Genomic DNA, 17,008 nt, shown 5'->3' on the forward strand with positions numbered 1-17,008 from the left:
AAGTTTTAAAAGATTTTTAAATGATTTTTCAAATAATTTTGAAATTAAATTTTAAAAGTTTTTAAAAATATTTTTAAATAATTTTGAAATTGATTTTTAAAAGATTTTTAAATAATTTTGAAAATAAGTTTTAAAAGATTTTTAAATAATTTTGAAATTGATTTTTAAAAGATTTTTAAATAATTTTGAAAATAAGTTTTAAAAGATTTTTAAAAGATTTTTAAATAATTTTGAAATTGATTTTTAAAAGATTTTTAAATAATTTTGAAAATAAGTTTTAAAAGATTTTTAAATAATTTTGAAATTGATTTTTAAAAGATTTTTAAATAATTTTGAAAATAAGTTTTAAAAGATTTTTAAGATAATTTTTTAAATGATTTTTCAAATAATTTTAATTAAAAAAACATAATATTAATTACGAATTTAATTTTGAATTTGAATTTTAAATTCCTTAGTCATCTCACCCTATCTAAATTTTCAATCAGGGAATCCTATAATTTTTGTGAGATGAATTGAGGTTCAATTATAGGGTTATGTTTAACTTTGTGTTAGATTCAGGTTTAACTTTGGGTTCAACAATTAAGCATTTTTTGGATAAACTTTTGGGCTATGGTGAGTCACTAGGAACTCATTAAAGTAACCATGTCTTCGAGGTTTTCCAAATAGTCCTACCCATTGAACTTAATACTAAACCTTGGTCTAACTAGTTAGGATCTATTTAAGGGTAGCTTCGGTCAGTTCCACTTGGCCAAATGCACCAGGTCGAAGCCATATCTTCCTAGACATGCAATGCCCAAACTTTCCTAACGTACTATCATCCAAAAACTTCACTAGTACTGTGAGTCAAGTTAAACCTAACTCATTTTATCTAACCTTAATTACTCTGCCGGGTAGTATACTCTTGTTTACCCATTTCGGGTAGATTAAGTTTGGGTTACCCTGCCGGGTAAGTTTATTTTGGAGGTGCCAGCTATTCTGGAGCCTCCCCCTACATTATTGATAATTTTATTTAAATTAGGTTAGAGTTATATTTAAATTAAGTTTAGTAAATAAAAGGTACTTGATTATAGCTTGGTTTGTAGTGTTTAAGTTTTACTTTAGACTTGTAATCTAAGTCTAGATTTTTGTGATTTGACTAAATTATTAACAATCTTCTCTAATTTATCAATTTTATCTTTTAAAATATTATTTTGTATTCCTAATTTTCTTAAAGTTAATTTCTTATTTTTACTTAATAATTTTGAGTTATTCTTGTTTAGATATGAATCAAATTTAATCATGGTATTATTAGCATGCGTATCTAATATTGAAGAAAAATCTATACTTGAGCAAGCAAGATTAGTTGAACTACTGCAATCATGTGTTGTAAAAACTGGATTTTCATATAATGTAAATTTATTTACCTTGATTTCTCCCTCTGGATTATTGGGTCTTCTTTCTGGGCGTTGTCTTTTGCAGTGACCCATTTGTTTTCATTTGGAGCATTTAATTTGTTCCTTCCCTCTTTTGATCATTTTCTCCTTCTCCTTCGATTGTATCGGCCGAGTCTTATGAGTAGGACACTCGTTTTTATAGTGCCCTCTCTCCCTAAACTTAAAACAAGTTATGTGACATTTGCATTTTGAATTTACAATCTTACCTCTCAAATTCATGACAGGATCCTCCCCCTTGACTGTTGCCACCTCGAGTTCAGACTCAGATTCAGTAATTTCCTCTCTGGCCATTAGTGCTATGAAATCGGTCTGATCTGATTCTTCTGAGTCTGGTTCGGAGGTTCACTCTGGAGATTCGTATTTGGGTTCGCAGTCTTGTTCAATTTCTGACTCTGAAGGAATCTCATGAAGTTTGAGTAGATTCTCCCAAAGCTCTTTCTTTAGCAGTGTTGAACCTTCCGACTCGATCAAGCTCTGAATTTGGTAGTTCGCCTAGGAGAATACATGTTGCCTTTGCATTTGTCTCGAAGTTTCTTATCGTTTGTGCATCCCACTTGTCACAGGTGATGGGTACACCTTCTTCAGTTGGGAGAATGAGTCCGATCTGGACTATGGTCCATGTCTCCACTTGGGTTTTCAGTTGGTGCTCCATCTGGTCTTTCCAGTAACCAAAATTTTCGCTGGACAAGAGTGGTAGACTTGCGGTGTTGTATCCATCTTCATAGGCCATTTAAAAACCTAGCACGCAATATAAACAAAAAACTTGTTCCAAGACTTGGTCTTGGATTAGTAGTGCAGAATAAAGATAGAAATACCAATTTACAAATTTTGAAAAAAATAATAATAAAAAATATTATTAAAATTATATAAAAAATATTATTTCAAAATTTGCTAAATGCGATATTTCGTTAATCCCAATCAATTGTGAAAAGATGAAAATGAATTTTTTGAAAACAGTTTTTGAGGGGGAAAACGAAAGGCATAAAAGAAATGCTCGAATGGTGGTTTCACCTATTCGAAGTGACCCCGCTCTGATACCAATTGTTGGATCGAGAAGCGCTAGAGGGGGGTGAATAGCGCTCGCGGCTATTTCGTTCGATTATCGGAATCGTAAAATGTTCGTCGAGTAATTAAAGCAGAGGAATAAAAAAAACAAACACACAAGAACACGGTCGTTTACTTCGTTCGGAGCCTAGATCGACTCCTACTCGAAGGCCCGCGATCCTTGATCGCTTTTCGTGGGCAACAACTAAAATATCGTGAATAAGTACAAGTAGAAATAAGTACAACTTAAATTGAAATAATACCGACAACAGAATAATAATAAATGAAGCTTCAGGTCATCGGCGACTGCAACAACACTTTATAATCGACTCTTGAGCAGCACACAGCAGAAGGAAAGCTTGTGAATTATTGTTCTGAGCTGCTGGTCGAGATCCCTTATAAAGGGTGTTCAAGGCGCCTTCTACTGTTCACCAAGGCGCCTTGAATGAGCCGAGTCAGCCGCGGAGATAAGGGCTGAACTGGTCGAACCTTATCAGGTTCAAGGCACCTTCAGCCTCTCCAAGGCGCCTTCATCAAGCTGTCCAAGGCGCCTTGGCTTCCTTCAAGGCGCCTCTAAGCTTACTTCGCAGTCAGTTCAGGTTTTGCACCCGAGGCGCCTCCGAGCTCCATGGAGGCGCCTCGGTACTGTTCATCCGAGGCTAATTTTGCACTTTGGTCCCTGCAAGATATGTTAATCCCAAAAATACCCTGCAGCACAAAGTTAGCTCATAACACATAAGTGATAGTATAAATATGAAAGTTTGACAGCCTTCAAACTGTCCGAGTCTGACTTCGGGTTTTCAACCGGAAACCCTAGGTCGACCCGACGCCTACTGTTCCCTCTATGGGGAACGCGTCCTCACCTACTCCACTCAGGAGATTTACCTAATGCTAGTCCGGTCCTCCAGACCGACTAGACTTTCCGCCTAGGGTTACCGCCCCCTAGGGTTTTTCTCCACCTAGGGTTATCACCCCCTAGGACCTAAGGTTACCCCCCCTTAGGATTTTCCTCCACCTAGGGTTACCACCTCCTAGGACTTAAGGTTGCCGCCCCTTAAGGTTTTCCTCCACCTAGGGTTACCACCCCCTATGACCTAAGGTTGTCGCCCCTTAGGGTTTTCCTCCACTAGGGTTATCACCCCCTAGGACCTAAGGTTGCCGCCCCTTAGGGTTTTCCTCCACCTAGGGTTACCACCCCCCTAGGACCTAAGGTTACCACCCCTTAGGATTTTCACCTGCCTAACTGTAGTTAGGAATTTCCTGAAACCTTATTTAAGCATGTTAGATAACAAAGAATCTTAACTTTGAATCTCTTTGCCAATATCAAAACTTAGGTTCGATCGTCGGATGCTTCCCGCACCAACACCAACATCCGACCAAATTGATCCTGTTCGAAATCTGAGTCAGATGGACCGTCGAGTGAGGTGGATGAAATGTTGATGGAGTCGCGACGTCCCGAAGGAGGATGTGCCGAGATGACTTCTATGTTTACCAAGTCTTTAGAAGTCCTCTGGTCAACGCTACCTACAGCCAATAACCGGGTCCCCCCGGTCCCTGGTACCCCGAGGCTCGAGGCAGATCCAACGAATGCATAAGTAACAGACTAATAATATAATCTCGAAATAAATAAGAGACGAGTACAGAGATGTACCCTGGCCCAGGGGGCGCCCTCGAATGAGACACTACTCGAGTGGTCGGGGCCTGGAAGGGTAGCCGAACGGGAGTCGAATGTAGAGCCGGGTTTGGAGGCACGGAGCCGAACGCAGTCTGGATCCGGAAGACAAGATGCAGGTCGAGAAATTATAGCAACACGCAGGCCGGGACACGAGATCAGCACGTAAGCCGGGAAGCAAGATCGGCACGCAGGCCGGGAAACGAGATCGCAGGCCGGGATACGAAGGCCAGAACATAAAACATCACGCAGGTAAAATTGTAGTAACGACACACGATCTGGACACGACACATCAGAACAACACACACTAACAATGAGGGCTCGAAGACCCGATCCGCAGTAAGGACTCGAAGCACTAAGGTAGCGCACAACCATGGAAGTTAAAAGGCCCGACCGGCGCTGAAAGCGTATGACTTTGATGGGTCCGTACTGGTAGCAAAGGTTCCGCACCCGATCATTGATAGAGGTCGATAGCAAGGTCGGCTCAACAGGGAAAAGGCCTGCCGGCGTCTGCTGGAAGCGGCTGCGAATACTGGCGCGACAAGGGAGCAAGAGACGACGTGCGTGGCAATGACCTGATCGACAGTGAGGACTGCAAGCAGCTCGTGGCAATGGCCGGAATGCTGCCTGTGGCTGGCCGGCGAAAGCAATGGCGCTGGAGATAGCAACACCTCACGGGGAAGAGAGGAGGAGAGGTGGACGGCTCTGAGGCGGCTCCGGCGAGGGGAAGGAGGGCATCTTTGCGGTAGCTCCGACGAGAAGAAGGGGAGAGAGAGAGAGGGACGACTCTGAGCCAGCTCCGGCGAGAAGCGCTAGGAGGCAACGAGGTCGGTCTAGTGGTGGCAGCTCTTTCCATCGTGTGATGGTGGCGTGGAGAGGAAAAGGGGGCGGCTGCCGGTGCCAGCAGGTGGGCTCAAGTGGCTAGGAGGGCGGCGCCGAGTTCGTCCGACGGCGGCATCGTGAGGAAGCACTAAGCTTCCCTTCCTCCTGGTCGTGGCAGACGCAGCGAGAGGAGGAGAAGGAGAGGAACCGAGGTGGTGGCCGACGTTAGAGTGGGCGCCGGCGAAGAGCGTGCGAGGGAGAGGAAGGAAGACGCCTAGTTCCTGTTGGCGGCGCGGTGTCCAGCGGGAGAAGAAAGGAAGGCTATGGCTGGCGTCAAGGAGAAGAGGGAGAGGAAGAGAGGTGATGGCCGGCAGCCGGCGTTGGCGCCGGCGAGGAGATGGGAGGGAGAAAAGGTTCCTGTTGGCGGCGGAGAGAAAACGTACCAAGAAGCAGGAAGCAACCAAAATCGCCGCACCCCTCTCTGCATGCTTCAGTATTCCCCCTTAAAGCCCTAACCCGCCAAAAGATCAAAATGTCCACTCATCTCCACTTAATTACACCTCTGCCCTATATCCACATCAAAATATATATATATATGGATATAAACTCAATCATGAATAGCAAACATAACTATATAACTATCAACAATAGGTTAACATATAAGGACAACTAATAATATATCAATTTAGGAGTAATATAGGACATATTTAAAATATGCAAGTAACTATAACCTCATCAAATATGACAGTAAACAATCATGCACTTTAATCCAAACTATCAAGAAGATAAGCATGATCTACCCACCTTTCTATATAGAATGTCCTTTGATATCCTTAAATCAAAGAGCATGTCTCTAGCTCCAATCTATATATAAGGTGTATCAAGAATTAACTCATTAACCAACCTATTTATTAATTAATCCTCTCTTAATTAATTAATCAATCCATTAATTAATTTCATCAATCTATTTAATAATTCAATTCATCAATTAATCAATCAGTTTTGATTAACTAACTAAGATTAATCTAATCAAACCAGGTAACAGAATTCAAGTTTAATCAATTTTACCCCATAACAACTTCAACTTCGTCAGAGGCTAGCTTACGGCAACCAAGCGGTCGGCGATGACCCTAGGTCAAGGTAGCGCTGGTGGTGGCCTCAACAGTGGCAGCAACATTGGGTCTTGGCAACGACGAAAGGGATTCGCGCGGTGGCAATGAAGATGGGTCAACGGTGACAACGTTCGGTGACGATGACTCCTCGAGCAGAGGAAAGGAGTCGACTAGTGTCGGCTGCTCACAAAGATGACCGGTCCTCAGCGACAGCAGAGCGCATAAGGGTAGCGCCTGTTGGACGTATAGTGCCGCGTCGGACAACGCAAACAAGATCGGGAGGATAACGGTGCCGGGGGGGAGGAGAAGAGATGGGGATCGACCTTGGTTGCTTGCGAGGACAGCGAAGCAGCAACGACGGCTGATCACTGGTCGCGACACCCGCTGATCACACACGGTGAACAGCGCCCTGTGCGCGTGAGAGTAATGGCGGAGAAAACTAATGTGGCGACGGACAACCGCCGGTGCTCACTGGTAGGGCTGCTCCGATGGTCGGAGGAGGGGTTCTCTGGTGGACGGGCAGCGCGACGGTGGTCGAGCGCACAGTGCCACGCGCTTGCGAGAGGGAGGCGACGATCAACTTAGGGTTTAGTAATAAAAATCTCCTTATTTAAATAGGTATTATAAAGAGGCTTTATCTTTTAATCTCTTTCTCTCCATAAAATATAAAAAGATTCCTATAAAATTCATAAAAATTCTATTAAATTATAAAAATTTATATAAACTTATTTCCTTATAAATTATTTACTAAAAATAATTATTTTCCTTTGAACAATTTAATTATGTCAAATTTAATCATTTTTACCCATATTTATATTTTTTGTATATTACACTTTCTCTATTAAATCTCAAAAATTTTGAGATCTAAATAGTCTTCATTTTAATATTCCAAAATTCATAGTACTCTTCTTTGAAAATAAGGATGAAAGATTGAAAAACTTCGTAATTGTCATTGCAAGCAAACTAAGACTCATTAAACCAAGCACTCTATTCATAAAACGGGGCGCTGTTCAAGATGATAAGAATGGACAAATGGAATACAATAATTTATTAATTTCAATTCATCATTTATAAAAATGTGTAGCTTATTTATAAAATACTTACATAATTCATGATAAACCACTAATTCCACAATTCTACTCCACTAATTTAACTAATGTAAATATATTTAATATAGATATTTTTTCCTTTAACCATTAAATACTAATACTGCCCCTAATTGTCACCACATCAATGCACTAATCCAATTATTAATTTTGAATTATTTTATAAATAAAGGATGGCCTGCGAGGTGAGGGGCACACGAGATGAGCGTGCTGTATGTTTAAGCAATTAGCAGTCGCTGGTGTCTTCCCCGCGAGGCGAGTGTAAGAAGACAAGGAGAGGAGGACGGTGGGGGTGGAGACAACGACGGGAATGGAGCTTCTTCGCCGTGGCCTTTGGGAGCAACACGCAGGCACAGAAAGCTTTTCTTCTCCCTCTTTGACCATTACACTTCCATTTTACCTCATTAAATTATAAAAGATAAAAACAAAGAAAAAACTTACGATCAAAAGGGCCTTAGAGAACTTAGCCCACACTGCAAGCACAGATTCTCAAACTTATTCTATGAACTAAAATCCCTCAAACTTATTCATAGACTTGTTTAATTACAAAAAGTTATGTACAATTAAGGTTTTAAAAATCTCAAATTAAATAGATTAGGTTAGAAGTTGGTTGCTAAAGGCTCAGCGGAGTAGTACAAGGCAAGGTCCATCTGTTCTATGAACTACCACAGCTTTTGCATCTTCTTTCTTTTGTTGAGATCCTGCCCTACAAGAAAAGAAACATCAAAGGCACAGTATTCAGAATAGTATGTCTTTTGAAATGAACAACCTTTTTTTAAAAAATATATATATAATTTAGCTATTAAAATGACTTCTTGGTCAAGCACTGTGAAAGCTAGCCTTTTTCAAGTTCCACAAGAAACTTCAAGTAAATAATTCAAAACCACAGCTACATCACATTGTTCTTTTGTGTTACTTTGTTTGTGTGTTCCTTCTTCTCGACTTGAACTCCTTCGATAGTGAAATAGCCAGACAGAGTGGGATCCTTGTAATCGACTTCAAATAGCCGAGAACCACGTTTCCTTACTGCTGTCGTCGTCGACTTTAGCTCATGGCGAGTGGTGCAAGGAGGCTGTCATCTAAAACATTATATCAATAATTGAGCTGGCAAAATTTCTTTAAGATCTAAAGCAACATCATCATATTCTCCATTGCAGTAGAAGAATGGTGAATGTTCTCCACCAAGTCAAGAACTCAAGGTCAAGGATAATAGAACATTGTATTGCTTGTGCATTTCATAAAAGAATAAATATTTAGATAAGGATTTTAAGAATGGCTAGTTTTATCTTGGGCAAAGCAACAAGATCTAAAGCAACAAGATCTAGATCACCAATTGAAGTCAACTCTTGAAAGTCAATTTGGATGAAGGGCACTAAGGTTGGTAGGGCAGAAGGCTCATTCAGGAAGAAGAGAGCATCATGATTTGCACAAACGGCACGAAGGAGGATCAAGAGACAAGTAGGAAGGGCATACCACAACACAAACATCTTAATTAATCTAAAACATTGGTAAAAGATGATTCGCTCGCCAGCAACGTCTCTATCAGTCCGTCTCCAGATTAACACGGAAGAAGTAAATCACTAACCAACTCTCCATTCCAAGGGGACTTATCTAAAACATAGTTATGAGAGTAGGTGTATCAAAACCTTCGGAAGAGGTAAATCACTAACCAACTCTCCATTCAAGGGGACTTATCTAAAACATAGTTATAAGAGTAGGTGTATCGAAACCTATCAGTGACATTTTGCTCCTCAAAGACTCTCCGCGAGTCAATTCTACATAAACATTGTCGACCTTCGTGGACTGAAGTGGCATCTGCTCGGAATACCAGAGGCTATGGCACTAAGCACCAAGATGTTTCTGCAAAGTATATCATTCTCCCTTGTGGTTCCTTTTTCCCTGTCCATTACAATATTGTATAACCGACATAAGTCTTTTCGCCTAACTTGTGTATCCTCCTCAGGTGGCCCGACTCTAATGCCATACAAAGTAAGTTTGGCATAAAGATGATGTGCATCCTTTTTGCCAAAACCATTAGCAGATCGAACATACGATCGAGCTCAGTGAGCCAAACCATTTGGATCATAAACAAGTTTTGCTAAGGTTGTTAAGATGAGCAAGTAAAAGAATATTTCTAAAGAAGAGGGAGAACTCAAAAGGGGCCCTTAAACAGGGGAAGAAGGAAAGCTTTCTAAGAAAAAAGTAGCCGTTGGAGCTACCCTCGGTCACTCTCTACCATTTAAAATTGCACCCACCGTCTCCTATGATTAATGCTTAAGCCTCTTTTTCTATGCCTATGCCTACTTTGATCAAATAATTAAGGCATAAAGCACCAATAAATTACTTTAAGGAATAAATTTATCCACCAAATGTGTGTGTTTTTTTAATAATCTTCAATCAAATCCAATTCTGCTCCTTATATTTGATCCTCCTCTCTACTTTAAGGAATAAGCTCAGTCCATGGCGGAGTTGGAGTACGTAGCTTCGACGCCGTTACTGGGAAAATGGAGCAGCAGCGGCAGCAGTAGCAGCAGTAGCGACGACGCCGGAAGTGGCACGGACTCGAACCGAGCCCCGGAAGCATTGGAGACGAAGAAATCCGGCGGCGGAGGCGGAGGTAGACACAAGTCGCTGGCCGTGCTCACCGGCCACTCCGGATCCGTACACTGCCTGGCCGTCTGCGGAGAGTACGTTCTCAGCGCCTCCGACGGGCGTGACATCGTGGCGTGGCGGCAGCCCGACCTCCGCCGCTTCGCCCGGTTCGGCCATGGAGGCGGAGGCAGCGTCAAGGCACTGGCGGCAGTCGGAGGCCGCGTTTTCTCCGCCCACCAGGACGGCCGCATCCGTGTGTGGCAGGTCTGCGGCTCCGAGAACGCCTTCCGGCTCGCCGCCACACTTCCCACGGCCAGGGACAGAATCGGGAAGATCCTGATGCAGGGGAGCTACGTGCAGACCCGGCGACACCACCGCAAGCTCTGGATCGAGCACGCCGACAGCATCTCCTGCCTCGCCGTCGACGGCGGCGCCGTCTACTCCGGCTCCTGGGACAAGACTCTAAAGGTCTGGCGACTCTCTGACCTCAAGTGCATCGAGTCCATCAAGGCGCACGACGACGCCGTGAACGCGCTGGCGGCAGCCGGGGGCGCCGTCTTCTCGGCCTCCGCCGACGGCAAGATCAAGATCTGGGCGCGCTCGCCTCGCGCTCTCAATCACTCCTTGAAGGCCGTCCTGGAGGCGGCGGGGGCGCGTAAGGGTGCCGCCGTTTCGTGGAACGCAGTTGTGGCGGCGGCGGGCGGTCGGGTAGCCTACGGCGGGTGCTCCGACGGGAGGGTGGTGGGATGGGAGGAGGATGAGGAAGGCACGTGGAGGGTGGCCTGCGAGGTGAGGGCGCACGAGATGAGCGTCCTGTGTTTGAGCATTTGCTGCAAAGGCGAGGTGCTGTGTAGTGGGTCGGCCGACAAGAGCATTGGGTTGTGGAGGACGAGGGCGGCAGCGGTCGGCACCGGCGCCGGCGGAATTTATAGAATTGGGGTGGTAAGAGGGCATGAAGGTCCGGTGAAGTGCGTGCTGGCTTCGGGGTTCAGAGTTGGGGAAGGCTTCATGCTCTACAGTGGCGGGTTCGATAAGAACTTGAGGGTGTGGTGGGTGGATGGAGCAAAAGAAGCCCAAGGAGAAGGAGATCTGTAGAATGGAAAGACTGTTTTTGTTTGTGAGATTCAATTGATTAATTGAGTGAATTTGATTGTTTGTTTTTTATATCAACTACAGCGTAAGGTCAGGCTGAGACCGATGACGATGGCAAAGGCATGTATGAACACTACACCATTTGTACAAGCTCTTCTTTATATGACTATGAAACAATTTCTTACATTTGCACAGCAAAAAAAAAGAATTGAATTGAAAGTTCCAATATTCATCTTCGGGATGAATTCACAGCAGCCAGCAAAGCAGTGCCGATTCCTGATCCATCTTCAGAAATCCGAAGGACTATATTCTGGGCAACCTCTTCGCCCAAGATTTCCGATATGGCTTCGTTAAGGTACTTCCGGAAGATCGGATAATGAATATAAAGGCTACTCTCGAATGCAATGACCTTTCTTCTTGATCTACCTTGGGTGATGCTTCCGCTTGATGTTCTACCATATCCATCTCGGCCTATTTTCTTCAGTATAGCAACTATCCCTGCTGCAACTAATCTGGCAGCTCTTCGGATCACAATATCACATACTCTCGTGACCAGCATTCTTTCTTTCAAACAAGTACCGGATATCTGATGAGAGTCGGAGGGCTATTAAGAATTTGTAGTAGAATCACAAAGATGATTGTGAGGGACAAGTTCAAAGAGTTTTGTGTACCTGGAAACTTTCTTGGAGGATCTTTCCGACGTCTCGTAGGTCCACAGAGTTATCCTTGTGCATGGCAACCATCAAAGATGTCCTAAATCAGGGAATTTCTGTATTTGTCATTTCAGATCAAATGAAAGAAACAAAGGAAATTAGATCTTTATAAGGGAACTAATCATATTGCGCAATGTTTGTGATGATTGATTTACAGGATAGGAGAGTGAACCATGAGCTGACTTTGAATTGGTATTCTGATTTCCTATGGTTTCAAATTCTTTGGTTTGGAAGTGACATGCTGGCTATGCTAAGAGTCGAGTGTCAAACTTAAACATAGTTTCTCAAACAAGTTTAAGAATTTCTTCAATTAAAGTAAAAAAAATGATGGAGGATGCACGATAGACAGACATACAAAATGGGATCTTGACTACAGATTGCATACCTCAAGGTAAATGGTACTGATAGTTGATGAGTAGAATCTCTGAAAATACTCAGTTCGTTTGCAGTTCTATGAAGAACTCTTCGAACAATTTCACCCAAGTACATTTCCGAAATCAGTTTTGAGAAACTCTGAAAGACAGCAACCCAGTCAAATATGATTCAACAGAAGTGAATGATGCTCAAGAAACCTACTTTGTCGTTTCGCCTTGTATTTTCATCCTTCAAAGCAATATCGTAAGTGGTTCTAGGTAGATGTGCTGACCAGAAATTTCCCCATTCCATGTTGACAACCTAATCAATCAAGAAAAATGGAAATATAAGCAGCAGAAAAGATATACACTGAATTGTGCAAAAATCAAACAAGCCAAACAAAGCATGTGCCTCAATATAAACAAAAGAAGTTACCATGTCTCCAGAGTTTGTGCGAAGACCTTGACACTTAATAATTGCATCCATTCGCTCAATATAGCATGCATTGGTGTCAGTTCCAATTATCACTGCGGCTACAGTGTCTTTATCGTGATAATGACCAAGAGCTAATGCTCCCACAGGATCATTCGCCTGGATTGAAAGAGAAGGAATGGCAAGCCCATATAAATTACAGATAATACACTTCTCTAGACATGCATTGCTGAATGTGCACATAATCCAGTGGACACTAGCAGCAAATAAAGACTTCTGAAAACGTACCAATGCAGCTACACTCATGTTCAATCCATTCCTTGCCATGGCTTCCTCTAAACATTGTGAAACATCTTCTCCGACCTAAATTACATTAGGTCTGTCAGTTATCTTATGAACAAAGGCTCTCAAAGAAAACACGGTATAAAATGATTCTGAGCTCCTAATGATTCTACTCCATGCAAACCAGAAGAATTATAATCCACTAAGCCTTATTTATTATTGAAACTTGACTTTTTGAACAACTTATTTGAGTTCCATAAATGATTGATGAAACAATTATTTTTGACAAGCATGAGATCTTACAGTAAACATTTATGCAATAGATCATGATTTAATATATAAGCATTTGAAATGATAGCTAAAGAGCTAACAATATCATGTATAACTTCAAAAAGTTTAAGCTGATGATTTACATGGTCAGCGTGCATAGCACTTAAATAGCACTAGTTGACAGCGATGTACTGAAATCATAGTTGAAACTAAACTTAACAAATACCATATAATCACATATAATTTGTTAGTCGCCACATCAAATATCTTTAAACAATTAAGTCAAGGCCCCGATTTGCATTTATAAAACCAACTACTAGTCAGTTCTAAGGCACTATATATAACCTACCAGTGCATATCCTAATTATTTGCAAGTTGCCACATGTTGTCTTTAAACATTTATCAATGACTTGCCTTGGAAAACAATCTGTACACTTCATAATTGCTTGTTATAGTTTGTTCTCGGTCATGTTTTTGTTCTTGCAGTTATGTTCTAGGAGAAAAATATCACTCCCAAGATATGAATATCAAATATGGAATAATAAAATTACCAACTTAGAAATTGGGATCATATAAATGAACGCTCATTAATGAAAAAATCATTCAAGAATAGAAAAGGCCGCTATATTAAATCAGTTACAAGGACTAAAGAATGTTTGTAGATTGAAAGTTCTTAAATAATGAATTATTAAGAATCAAAACACATTCTTGATAAAAATTTAACTTACAACTTCTCCAACTGCAAAGCCTTTTGCCCAATTAATAAGAGCGCCGGAAGAATAAGACAATTGTTTAATTGGACAAGGAAATGCAAACCCGAGTCCCATCCTTAAATTAGGCATTTGCTCAAAATCATTGTCGTCTCTTTCAACAGATTCTTTTAATGCCAAAACAATGAAATCAAAAAAGTCCTGCACAGATACAAGATAAAGTCAAATTTATAGTATTCAGAATAAGGAAAGAAATGTCCGAAAGAGAAGTAAGAATTACCTCTCTTGTACTGGTCAACAATTCCACTGGAATCTTTTTCTCTTCAACTTTATAGTTGAAGGTCTTAGAACCTCTGATGCCCAGTTCAACTCTTACAACTCTGCAACTCGTTGCATCTAAATGAAGAGTATAGTATATTCCATCTTCAGTTCTGTTTAAAACGGGTCATTATTAGTTGCAAATTATTTGCAAATGAGTACCAAAAATTTTGATTTTAAAAGGAGAAAAAGTACAAGTCATAACAAATACAACAAGAAATACTGGAAGATTATGTGGCTAATCAGTCTTAAATTGCTAACACATATAATGGGTACGGTGCCAAAGAGATATGCATTACCCATATCCATATTCATCTAAGAAACCCGATGCCCTTGTCAATTGGAGTGTCATAGCCATGGGTATCTTTGTTCTACCCATACCCATCCCATAATTTGATGATGAGTGCACATCCAATCAAATGGGTCAGGTAGCCACTCTAATAGCAACAAAGAAAATTAAAAGTGAATATAATTAATCAACACTGGTGTAGGTTGTATAAAGTTCAATGAAGGAAAAGGAGGTGGAAAATGAGAAAAGGCCTAATCATTCCTTCTACTTGTTATCTTGTGTTTTCTTCCATAACCAATGAATTTGGCATACCAACATCAAGAAGGTAACCAAATTACCAGTAATCATATTCTCCTACTCATCCATTTCTAATGGGTATTACTAGTAATCATATCTCTAGTATTTTAATGGGTATAACTATTTGAAAATGTCATTTCATCCATTTCTAATATAGAAAAATATCAGAGTTAATGTTTTTGAGTCCTTTTAAAGTGGAAAAAAATTGTCTTATTCACATATTATATCAAGAACAATTATCATTATCACCTGTTTATATTCTTATTTATTTTTGTCCTATCATCCTTTTAGATCAGCCACTTGAGCACGTACCCATGCTCGTGTCAATCAATACTAAGTAAAACTAGAACTGAGGAATAAGATTAACTAAGGCAATTGACCAACATTCTAAAAGTAGGAAACCATAAGTATGTCAAAATAACTCCTACAATGAAATTGGTAAAGATACTCAAAACTCCAGAAACATTTAGAAGGAAATAGTAATGTACTAGTCTCTGCCTCATTCTTTTCAGAAGATTAAGCATACACAACACCAAAAGCAATTACTGAAAGATTTATGTTTCTCATGGTAACAAGAACCATGCTCAATCTTTATAGAGCCCAAATCTAATTCAGAACATCAATGCATTGCAAAGGAAATAGAAATTATAGTAAAATAGTAAATAGTGATGTCTGAAAAGGCATTAGAAGCATATATAGCAAATTATTTCAAAAGAGCAAATATCATAATCAATGGTATTGCATACTTCTCTGCACGTACAGAACACCAACTTTCTCCACCGCTGTATGGCATACTATAACATCAAAGACAAATATAATTCAAGCACATCTACCAACGCACAGATTAAACTAGCATCTATCCAAAAAAAAATGATTAATCAGTTTAGGTAACGTCGAGCCTGGTAACCTGTCCGGCCCTACGGAAGTTTTCCACCGGCCACCAGGGTAAATCGGGAAGTGCTACAGGCAGCCAGGAGCCCAACATCCTTTAGTTGCGTGTCCCATTTGGAGAAAAATGACTACAAATTCATCATAGCTGGGACTTGAATCACGGATACCTAGATGACAACCTGGATGCCCTTCCGCTGTATCATAACCCCGGGGGCAAACTAGCATCTATCAAAGAATATATTCAAAGAATACCGTCCCACATTCTTCAAGGTCTTACTGAACCTCATATTGCTATTTCCCGCAAAAGAAAAGCAAAGCAAAGAAAAACTGCAGAAGCGAAGACGGGCCGCGGAAAGATAGGGGGAAGCAGATGCGGTTAAGATTACCCATCGGGGAGGACATCGACGAAGGTGGGTAGCATCTTGAGCTTGCTTCCCCCGTTAGTGGCCAGCCCCGCGTACATCTCCACGACCATGCCGTCCACCAACTGTCGCAGCCTACCGACCGGGGTGGCGCAACCCTCCTCGAATCCCTCCACCATCGCCACCGCCTTCCCCCAACGCCACCAACTCCTCGCCCTCCGTCCCACCAGCGCCGCCGCGATCGCGCAAGTCACAACGGCGCACCCAACGGCCAACCCCAACTCGACCCTCCCCATCCGGATGGAATCTTCTGCAACTCTGTGCTATGCCTGGCCAACGGCCGACAGAATCAGCGTCTATCGGAGCCTCGCCGGCGGGGAAGAGGAGGACGAGATTGGAAAAGGAATGGAACAGAGAAAGCGACCCGCTGCAATGAAACGGGAGAGTGGTGAAGGGGTTTATTTAAGGGGCAATTTAGGCAGTTCAAGACCTGCCTATTTATTATTTATTTGTTTGTGTAATTTAAGAATAAAAGAATTTTACTTTGCCCCCCAAAGTATCTAATATTTCACTCTACTAATGCTTCAGTATCGATAATTTAAACCCTATAATTTTTCAAATGTGTTGCAAAATTTCCCCTTCATCTAATTAAGATTACGAATGATTCAAACATTTATAAGAAAATTTATTATTTGACATAGTAAAAGTTTGTTTATATTCAGTAAACATGCATAAAGTGAGTAATAATCTTAAATAATTCATTAAATTAAATGAATAAAATTAAAATTATATATTTCTAACTTATTAATATTCATGAACCAACATTGTGAATAGTTCATAAATAATGTTAACGAGTATGATCCATAACAAATGATCCGGTGGTAAGGACGGGGACCCGTCCAGAAGGAGGTCAGTAATACGTAGGAGTCAAAGGTCAAGAGGGTCGATCCTAAAGTCCTGTCGAGCGGAATCTCCTAAGCCGGACGAAAGACAACTCGACCACAGGTCGGGTTTCCGACGTAAGGTGAAGGAATTTCTGTGCCTTGTCTACCACAAGTCGGGTTTCTGACGCAAGGTGAAGGAACTTCTGTGCCGATCAGCCAAGCCGCTCGGCTGAGTCGCATATCAAGGTGGCGCAATCTCATCCGAGCACATGACCGGGGGCCTTCCCGCTCGGTCCGATACACTCACATCCCCGCGCGCATGGAGCACCGGGC

General features: G+C 41.6%; 2 protein-coding genes across 3 annotated transcripts; one reads left to right on the plus strand and one right to left on the minus strand.

The window, feature by feature from the left end:
* The first annotated feature begins 9,467 nt into the window (after positions 1-9,467).
* LOC121984935 (protein JINGUBANG-like) lies at positions 9,468-11,059 on the plus strand. Its single transcript, XM_042538119.1, has one exon. The coding sequence runs from the start codon at positions 9,650-9,652 to the stop codon at positions 10,874-10,876; it is 1,227 nt and encodes a 408-aa protein (XP_042394053.1). The 5' UTR covers positions 9,468-9,649; the 3' UTR covers positions 10,877-11,059.
* On the minus strand, positions 11,027-16,207 carry LOC121984934 (hexokinase-3-like). Of its 2 annotated transcripts, none has more exons than XM_042538117.1 (9): positions 15,816-16,207; positions 13,915-14,065; positions 13,653-13,835; positions 12,661-12,735; positions 12,376-12,531; positions 12,163-12,261; positions 11,972-12,099; positions 11,545-11,626; positions 11,027-11,459 (listed from the first exon to the last, which is right to left on the minus strand). In XM_042538117.1, the coding sequence occupies exons 1-9, from the start codon at positions 16,085-16,087 to the stop codon at positions 11,103-11,105; spliced, it is 1,503 nt and encodes a 500-aa protein (XP_042394051.1). In that variant the 5' UTR covers positions 16,088-16,207; the 3' UTR covers positions 11,027-11,102. The 2 variants fall into 2 exon arrangements, with proteins under 2 accessions (XP_042394051.1, XP_042394052.1); XM_042538118.1 differs by lacking the exon at positions 15,816-16,207 and adding an exon at positions 15,285-15,778 and having other exon boundaries at positions 11,035-11,459.
* Between the last annotated feature and the right edge of the window lie 801 nt (positions 16,208-17,008).

This window comes from Zingiber officinale, chromosome 5B (genome assembly GCF_018446385.1).
Source record: "Zingiber officinale cultivar Zhangliang chromosome 5B, Zo_v1.1, whole genome shotgun sequence".
Classification (NCBI taxonomy): Eukaryota; Viridiplantae; Streptophyta; class Magnoliopsida; order Zingiberales; family Zingiberaceae; genus Zingiber; species Zingiber officinale.